At 34.5% G+C, this 10,511-nt stretch overlaps 1 protein-coding gene across 6 annotated transcripts in view; it reads right to left on the bottom strand.

Annotated features, from left to right (window-relative positions):
- Positions 1-3,606: 3,606 nt before the first annotated feature.
- Positions 3,607-10,511, bottom strand: part of LOC117344861 (phosphatidylinositol 4,5-bisphosphate 3-kinase catalytic subunit alpha isoform-like) — a 31,304-nt gene continuing 24,399 nt past the window's right edge. For 2 of the 6 annotated variants that reach the window (XM_033907713.1, XM_033907714.1), the window contains exons 16-18: positions 10,223-10,340; positions 9,035-9,186; positions 8,141-8,731 (exon numbers count right to left, since the gene is read on the bottom strand). In XM_033907713.1, the coding sequence (XP_033763604.1) occupies positions 8,470-8,731; positions 9,035-9,186; positions 10,223-10,340 (532 nt within the window). In that variant the 3' untranslated portion in view covers positions 8,141-8,469. Of the gene's footprint in view, positions 8,011-8,059; positions 8,732-9,034; positions 9,187-10,222; positions 10,341-10,511 lie in introns of those variants that run through there. The other 4 variants (XM_033907712.1, XM_033907709.1, XM_033907710.1 and 1 more) reach the window with 4 other exon arrangements.

The following is a 10,511-nucleotide window of genomic DNA, read 5'->3' as shown; positions in this document are numbered from 1 at the left end:
TAAGGCGTGCTAGTTGTTTGCAGGCAGTTTTATTCTTGTTGAATACCATATGATATATAATCGGTCCCCGTTGGGTTACAGGTACCTAACCACAAAACCAAATAGTTACATGTTGGATAAGTTCCCTCTCAATGCTATGTACAATTAAATCGGTCGTTTTACTGTCACATTAAACGATTACTTCATCAAACCTGTATAAAATATTTCTCCGTAAGTATCAGTATGAGACTAACATTCCATAATGTTAGCGACTTGAGTGGAAGCCATATGTAGCTCTGTTGTGATATGAGTTTCTATAATCTGATCACGGTGGTAGAAAATGTCAAAAATACAGTAACAGAGTGTAGCAACACAATATTACGTCATGAAACATCACACCATTGTTTTGGTAGCAAAATTCGGATTGTCAAATCAAAAATTTGCAATCCCTGTTGGGGGAAATATTTCATTTCCTGCCTTTTTTCAAATCATATCAAATATTTTCCCCTTTCTTCCTATTGTTTTTCTTCGTCTTAATCATTATTTTTATTAACGATGAAAAATAGTATATTGTTGACCATTGCGATTTCCATTAAGTAAACAGGTGTTAATAGTTATTTATAAGAATAATGTCAGCTTTCAGCTTGTTTTCCAATCCCCTATATACACTGTTTAAAAATGCTTGTTATTAAACTTTCTGAAATAAATACTGTTTAACTTGATTTACTCTTTGTGAACACGTTGGACGGGACATAACTCCCATGTTTTCTGGTACTGTACGCCTTTTAGACATTTGTTTGATCTGTGGTGAATACACAAATATACGTATATATATCTGTGTGGCCGCAGATACTATTAGTGGGAATTTTCAGGTTACTAAGTGAATGGAAATAGAGTTTTCAGCATCTGTGAATCAAAATGATGCTTGTTTGTAAACTTTAAGATATTTTTGGAAACACTGCAGGTGCGTTCCCTAAGAGACCAATTCATTTTTTTTTATTATTAACTTATATCCGCATCAAACTCAGCCACGTTTGCTCCCAATAAGTCCAACCATGCCATGGAAAATATTGGAGGACGTAGTGAGAACGCAGTCAAAAGTTGTACAACGTATTAAGAAGTAAAAACCAAGAAGATCGTAGTATTTAACTAAGACTTGGTCGAACCAGGACGCAGTTAAAGCCTAATAGGGGCGTAATAAGGACAGTATTAACAAATAGTAAAGACTCGGTCATGACCAGACGTACGTTTTATTGTTGGTGTTTCTAATTACTAGGCGCACACCACGTGTGTACCTTGGACATACCACGTGTGTACCATGGACATACCACGTGTGTACCATGGACACACCACGTGTGTACCATGGACATACCACGTGTGTACTATGGACATACCACGTGTGTACCATGGACATACCACGTGTGTACCATGGACATACCACGTGTGTACTATGGACATACCACGTGTGTACCATGGACATACCACGTGTGTACCTTGGACATACTACGTGTGTACCATGGACATACCACGTGTGTACTATGGACATACCACGTGTGTACTATGGACATACCACGTGTGTACCTTGGACATACTACGTGTGTACTATGGACATACCACGTGTGTACCATGGACATACTACGTGTGTACTATGGACATACCACGTGTGTACCTTGGACATACCACGTGTGTACCATGGACATACCACGTGTGTACCATGGACATACCACGTGTGTACCATGGACATACCACGTGTGTACCATGGACATACCACGTGTGTACTATGGACATACCACGTGTGTACCATTGACATACCACATGTGTACCATGGACATACCACCTTCTCACTGCGTTCATCCACTTACCAAAAAGCACTGCTCCACGTGCTGCTCTTTCTGTCATAAGTCAATCACAATCGCCAAATTTGGGCCATCTTGTAACATAAAGCAACAAGGATTAAGTTGTCTTCTTTTCCTTCTGTTCTAAGCATCAAAAGTGGATCTTGGGCAAAAGTGGATCTTGGGCATCAGGTATATATATAGAAGTTGCTGAATCAGAACAAGATGCATAAGAACTTCTGATTTAGTGTTGTCATCTTCAATGGGCGATGGATCGAAAAGAACGTGTATCTTTTAGTCTGTGTTACATGAATATCTGACTGTGGTATTTCATACAAGTGTTTGTATTGTTGTTATCCATGTGGGCCCTTTGGTCTATTGAATTGGAAACTGGAAAATGACAACCTTATGTGTTCTTAAAAAAACGTAATATAGACGTATCATTGCACAAGTTGTCGTACTGAGAGCTGCATTGACGTGGCAAGAGTCTGCGCTACGTTTCTCTATTTCGTCAAGGAATCTTCATTAAGTCATTACGTGCGCGCTTCGCAGTGGAAGTAAGGAGAACATGCGGCATGCAGTCTTTCGATGCACGTACGACAGACACACACACACGACGAACGAGTAGTAAGGAACGCTCGGTGAAATTGCGACACCCGCGCGTTATTCTTACATCCCTCTTCCTTTCAACGCTCGTGAATACTTTCATCTGAAGTGTACGTGGTCCGTGTGTCAGGAGCACACTTGCCTCCTAAGGTGCGTTTCTTGAGATGTTTGCTGCAGGTTTCATTTTGTCTCTTCCACGGTCAGAGAATCAGCTTTGAAAATACTGGATTCCTGACAAATTCCTGTATCACCATAGAAGATAACGACAGAGAATCAAGAACGTTTTCTGCACCTTGTTCTGGTTGAAGTACAGCAGGCTCTACTTGATGCACAAGCTGCACATTGATGCTTAAAAGTAGGAATAGAAGACAACTTATATTAGTGTTAGGTTCGCCCATGGTCGAAAGACTTCAATTTAGCCACTATGATCAATAGCTTATTTGGAAGTCGACAAACGCAATGAGAATGTGTTAGATACGTGGTACGTGCTTAGAAAAATCGTTTTGGTCGTAGTAACAATGTACATGTATTAAGAACGCAATGGGGGTGCTGCACGCCTGTACACGTGGAACAGAATTGGTGAAAACGTGACCGACGCAGTAAGAATCGGGACAGGGACGTAATGAAGATGTAGTACGAACGCCAAACTACATGAAAAACAAGTCAGCCAAGGGAAGGACACAGTTTATTCTCATTGGTATGTCAACAGTCTGCTCAAAGACATTGTCGACCAAAATTTAAGTAATTCTCACGATTTCACTTGTTTGAAGATTTACGCTCTTATAGTTCACACACTGTACTTATTACTGACGGAGTTCGCTTTTCTTGGGAAAAGAAAACTGCCATCACAGGAGAAGGAAAACGTCCTGGAATGGGGAGTGGCAGTGTGATGTTTAAGATGGTACCATAACCCTTTGAAAACTAGTAGACAACCTTTGAAGTTTTAACCTATTTGACCCCATTTATTTTCAACAAAGGTCAAGGAGACTTATATGAGGAAAGACTATGGCACGCCATTCCTAGTACATATTAGTTAAATATCAGCTCTTAAGCCCTGTTCAGACGTTGTTTAAAGTAAAGATTGGTTAGACAAGTAATGTTTCCTTCACCATATCATATACTTGACCTTTCACCTTTTGAAGAACTTTGAACAGATACATTTTAAACATGACAAATAAAACACAGAATAATTTTATATTTTTATTCATTTATTTTGTGCACATGAATCATCATCATGCTATACAAAAAATCTGTGATTTATATTTTCACAAAAATATTATTATTCATTTTTTTTCACAATCAGCCATAACCTTTACAACCTTCATCATTCTTTCAGAAACATGTTCTGTATAGAAAAGGACAAAAAATGTAATTACTTGCAAATAAAACATATCTTGTTTTTTAATTACACATAAATATGCAAATGTATTGGTCCTGTGATGTAGGGAGTATGTTTCTTTTACAAACAACAAAGAAAACATCACATAACAACCAACTATTGTTTGTATCATGACATGTAATAATGTTCAATGAGGCCCCTGAACCAAGGACTGTCTTAATCATAATATAACAATGTTTCATTTAAGACAATAAATATATAGAGAGTGATGTCACTGGCAGTGGGTAATTTAATGTATAACAGGTGCTTGGATTTGTTTTTATACTTTGAGATTATCATAATTGTCCAAAATATTCTTGTTTAACTTGACAAATCTGACTAAAATGAAAACTAGATTTGTTTCACTTTATTTCATCTGTCAATCACTTATGAAATAAACGTGATCCCAGATCTAACTGTACAAGTAGGTACATATATTGTAACACTCAATGTAAAATAATATTAACTGTATGTATGTTGTGGCTATGTTACAACCTCGCACTCTGTATAAACAGTCACAACCATTCAGTAAAACTTATATACCATTAACAATACTAATTGACAATAAATACTTCGTACATACAGTGTGTTTTTAACAGGAAACAGTGACAACCATGTCAAACCAGGACCATGTAGGATTACCTGGTGTTGACAGCAACCTCTTATAAATCTGACAGGGAGCTCCCAGTACAGTATGGTTTAATAAGGGGATAGGAATTACATGTGTACTGTTGGTTAATAAAGCTCTGTACATGTGTTTTCTTTAAACAACCTTTTATATATATATATAGTAAAAACCAACACAGACACAAATTAACGTTTTCGCTCCATCATGGGAGCTCTTCAGACTCGGAGATCATGATGAAGCAAAAGCATTAATTTGAGCATGTCAGTTTTTAGTATTTACAATATATTTTCCTTCCACGAGGACACTATTATTTGTTTTCCTATATATACAATATATATATATATAAAATTGGTCATGTAGTAATAATGACAGTACAGGCAAGAAAACTGTCCAATATAAGAGGCAATCAGTTCCTTTATAAAGACATAATTGAATTACAAACGATCACCTATTGTTACTTATTAGAAAACATATTAGGTGGTGTACAGATCGATATAAATAAATATCCTGATAAAAAGGTTTAATATGTAACATTATAATTGTGCTGCCATCACAACTGTTTTATCTTGCGCCGTTACTTAATTATCAAACCTTTTATACCATCTGTATACTACCTTAGATAATTTCTAATTAATAACAAAAGGACAAATTAAGGAAGAGATCATTAACACAAACATAACTACATTGTTCTTTGTTTATCTACTAAATGTATAAAACTGTTTCGTATTTGATCATTTGTAATCTACTTTTCCTGAAAAAGGGGAAATTGCCTCAAAAATTTGACAATTTACTTGTCTATACTGTCGTTATTACTACATTAATTACCTTTTACTAGTAATAAACATCCAGCAAACCTCTTTTTGTTGGGATCAATTACCTATATTGGACCATACAGTATATATTACTTACTAGACCCTATATACATTTCTGTTTTTGTATATACATTGTACTTTGTGAAAGACAGAATTTCCCTAATATCAAGATGACATATGTTGAATCATAGGGCTCTGTGATGTCATAAAGTCAATTCTATTATTTTACATGGGGATTTGTGATATCATAAAGTCAATTCTATTATTTTACATGGGGATCTGTGATATCATAAAGTCAATTCTATTATTTTACATTGGGATCTGTGATGTCATAAAGTACTTCTACTGTTTTACATGTCACTATTCTCTACAGACTTCTTTTTCTCAATCCTTAAATTATCATTTATTAAGGAAAAAAATAAATTTTCCATGAATTTAAAAATATTATATTGACGTCAGAATGACTTTAACATCACAACATAGGTATGGTTTTGTGTTATTACAGCATATCAAATTTATATAGATAAATCCAAAATTATATACAGATAAATCCAAAATAATTTACAGATAAATCCAATAAATATACATAGATAAATCCACTTCTGACTTGAATATAGCCCTGAAAGAACAAGCTTGCAGACAAGGCATCTTATTTTACACACACAAGGATTTATACTTTGTCATTCTGTTGTGGTCTAAACAACTGCCATATCCGTCTTCAATACATTGAGACAGATTCTATAGCTTCAAGACTTGTCCTAGGGACTAGGAATATTTGTAAAACAAGGCATTGACAAGAAACAAAAATTATAAGCAAGGTAATTGGCGAAGAAAACAATATCCTGAATTTTTAGTACTAGTCTCACAACATAAATTCCTTGATCATTGTATAAACGTAAATAACACAACCATAAAATTTATAATTGGCTGCTTAAGATTGATTTTGTTATTCATTAATGAAAGTAATAAAAAATGAAGAAAAACACTGGCCCCAATTTTAATTACAATTTTAAAATCTAATTTGGTCCCAAAAAAATAAATGTGATGTTGCTGTTATTTGAATGGTTCCTCATGGTTCCTCAGATTTGTACTTGTAACTTGGTGTAAAATAAAACCTTAAAAAAAATGAATAAATTAAATATTTGAATATCTTATTTTGTATGTGTAAAATGAATGCATGGTATCTTCGTCTTTTTTACTCAATATTATGTATGGTGATTTGAAAAGTAAATAAAAAGTATAAATGGATTAAAATACAGCTGTTTTTGATAGTGGGACAAAATGATACAATAGTTTGTCAGTGGGGCATCAGGACTAGTAGGGGTGTAGGCAACCATATCAGTGAGGCTAGATTCAAGTTGAGGAATTTCATACAATTTACAACAAACATCTTCAGCAGCATCATAATGATAGCAAGGGATTTCACGAAGGTTGTATGGTAAATCACAACTATAAATATTGATCTACCGGGTACTTGTTATACAAACCAAAAGGTCAGAGTTCAAACAAAATCTCCTTTAGCCAAGGGCAGTTGCCATAGTCACTGAATACTGTTATTGCAGAAATGGCTTAACAATAGCAATACTGCTCTCCGTATAATCTCATAATACACACTCTAACTTAATCATACAACATAATTCAACTAACTACTACGAAAATATATCTCAAACATTGCACTATTCAATATAATTCAGCCCGTGAATCATGAATAAATTCAAACTAAAAACACCTAGAATGACTCCTGTAACATTATTGCAATATTGAATAGTGTAAACGTACATAATTTAGCAGTAAATATCTTTTTAGTGATAATGGTGCTGAAAATATTCTGCTGAGTCATATTCTGTAGCTTCTGAATAACAGACTCTACAGCATGTTTGAGGGTGTGTCAGATCAGCATTGCACTGACCTGATTAATTTTGATTTTTTGCTAAAATGTGTGGGCGCCAAAGTCAGTTTACTACTCAATATGTCTCTTCCATACCTATTAAAGTAAAATATCAAGGTATGATTCAAAACCATACAACTGAATTCAGGATATAAACAAATAAACAATAAACTGAATAAAATATACAAACAATAAACTATCAACCTAACATTAAATGATACAATGGACAAAAATTGTCTCGGCTTCCAGTTCCCAAAAAATTACAGTATCAAGTACATGTACAATGTACTCGGAAATTTTAATAGATTAATATTTTCATCAAAGCTACAGATACACCATTTCCGACTTCAACAGTTCTTGAAAGTGTGAAAATAAATAAGGGCAGGCACTAAAGTCTCCTCGGCTTGACGAGGAAAGTGCAAGTAGATTTATATATTTTGGGCTGGTACATCCCTACAAGACAAATACACAGCTTGTGGATAAATTCAGACCACAACATAGGTTTGATCTGTCAGTGTGACAATCGTTTTAATACAATTATGTCTAATTGTTAACTACTAGTCATACAATGTAATAAAAGTTCTGTAGTGATTTCTAAACACAAACAAATTTTCACTTATGCCACTTGGTTCCTATGACTTCCTGTTTAATACAGGTTATGTTCATTGAAAAGAAATCTTGTTCGGTTCATCTCGCATAAATGCATTTGATTCTTGACATACATTTCACATTCTACCCATCGCTAATCTGACAATATGTTTAGAAGTGTCAGAAATTCTGTTCATCATGCAAGTCTGATGTTCTGTCAGTCGCACAACACACTCTAATTATCAGGCATCTGACATTCTGTTCCTCACACCTATTTGACATTCTGTTCCTCACACCTATATGACATCCGTTTCTCACACCTATTCGACATTCTGTTCCTCACACCTATATGACATTCTGTTCCTCACACCTATATGACATTCTGTTCCTCACACCTATATGACATTCTGTTTCTCACACCTATTCGACATTCTGTTCCTCACACCTTTTTGACATTCTGTTCCTCACACCTATATGACATTCTGTTCCTCACACCTATTTGACATTCTGTTCCTCACACCTATTTGACATTCTGTTCCTCACACCTATATGACATTCTGTTCCTCACACCTATATGACATTCTGTTTCTCACACCTATATGACATTCTGTTTCTCACACCTATTCGACATTCTGTTCCTCACACCTTTTTGACATTCTGTTTCTCACATCTATTCGACATTCTGTTCCTCACACCTATTCAACATTCTATGAATCACATCTGCCTGTATCTGTTTTTTTTTTCAATTTTTTTCATCACATGTTTTTGACATTGTGGAAAAACCAGTCTACTTTCTGTTTCCACTGTTCACCAACAGCAATGTTAAATTGTCCAGAGAAATATTCCACAGCGTCCCGCTCAGATTTCTCAACAGCTAGGGTTTTACGGAGGTAGCTGATGTCATCCAGAGATTGGAGCTCCGGTATACCACAGGAAAGCATCATGGTAAAGAGGTTGATAAGTAGATGGGAGTTCTGTCGTAACACGAGATACGCTTCAACACACATCTTGGCAAACCTGGTATAAATACAATCATTTGTATCACATGTATGAATAATGGAGGGTGCATGATGTCATATTTTCATCTCAAGAAACAACATGAATAGCTCCATGCACAGTTACTATATCACAACTGAAACGTTCTTTGTGTTATGAAGGTCTTCAAACATTAACAGTTTTCATATTTGATAATTATAAGGAGCCAGAAGATGAACAAAACATATTTGGTAGAAATATTTGTTTTATATAAGAATCCATGATAGTTTGAAACCACAAAAAAGTACCCATGAAAATTCAGATTTCAGTTTTAAAACAACTTACCTTTTGAAACTTTCCTGTTTCTGGGCTTTGTCAGAGTCTCTGGTTATGACTCGCATGAAATCTTCTGTCAACACAAATGGAACTCTTTCTCTGTTTATTCCAAACTTCTTTTTCTTATGGTTGAGAAAATGTCCAAAGTCAATATGAAATACCTGGAAAACACATCCACATTACATTTAATGTAAATGAATATTATTGCAAACCTAATATTAATGTTACATGACTGAAACTCAACCATATTAACTGATATGATTTAAAACCTAATATTTAATGTTACATGACTCGGAAATCTGTTTGTAGGTAACATTTGAAACTTTTGACATGCCATTACATGTATTTTCTTAATATGCCATGTAGGTTGACAAAAAGGCTTGCAAAGTAAGAACAAATCTTAAAATGTCTTAAGAAAATATTTGTAAGACACAGATATACCACTACATGTGTTTTGATGGAAATGAAGGTAACTACAGTATTTATATGTATACTACCATCCATAAGAAACTTATACACAATCTTGACCTTTGCAATCTCTTGAAGATTATCAATTTGTCAGTGACAATGACAAATTTTTATGAGAATAACCCACCTCAATGAAGTCTTAGGGAGGTTCAAGAGAGGGATCAATTTTCCAAGATATTCCAAAAATGCATTAAAAAACCTTTTTTTCAAAGGTTTACCACAACATTACACTTATTGAATTATCCCTTCCAAAAATTCTGTTTGTATAAAAATAACTCTCAATTTAACAAAATTTCTAAAAAGACAATATTGCAAAAAACTTTTTCAGGAATTGTAGATCATCAATAACATTATTGACAATCAATAGACTATAAAAGCATTATAACAGAACTGTTAGAGAGGGACGGACAAGGGTGAATGCTAGGCTCCTCTCAATATAATTAGGTCAACAGACAATAAACATGGTACTATGTATAGTTGGTAATATTATCGGGGGATTTAATTCCGCTATATACATAGTCATTTAATAAAGCGTGGAAATAAATACATATAATTCTGATATATACATACAAATGTTTACTGCAAAATGTTTACAAGTTGTTGTTGACGAAATTTTATACATGTAAACAAGTTCTGACTTGGATGACCATTACATATTTGCCCCCTGAAATTAAACAACTTTATAGACTATGTATAATAGTATTAGATTATAGAGTTATGTCCCTTTACCTGTCCCTCTTCTGTAACCATGATATTCTCCGAGTGACGGTCACCAATTCCCAGAATGAAGGTTGCGACACAGTAACCAGCACAAGATCTGGTAAAAGTGTCAATAGCCTGGTCATACCTAAAACAAAGAATTATTAATCAAATATTACACTAGCCTGGTCATACCTAAAATAATACATTACATGTACCAATTAGATATTACGTTAGCCTGGTCATGCCTAAAATAATACATTACATGTACCAATTAGATATTACGCTAGTCTGGTAAATGTTATGTTAGCCTGGTCAT

The sequence above is a fragment of the Pecten maximus genome, chromosome 16 (assembly GCF_902652985.1).
Source record: "Pecten maximus chromosome 16, xPecMax1.1, whole genome shotgun sequence".
Taxonomy (NCBI): Eukaryota; Metazoa; Mollusca; class Bivalvia; order Pectinida; family Pectinidae; genus Pecten; species Pecten maximus.
Note: the sequence above shows the minus strand (reverse complement) of the source record. Positions and strands in the feature narration are given on the sequence as shown.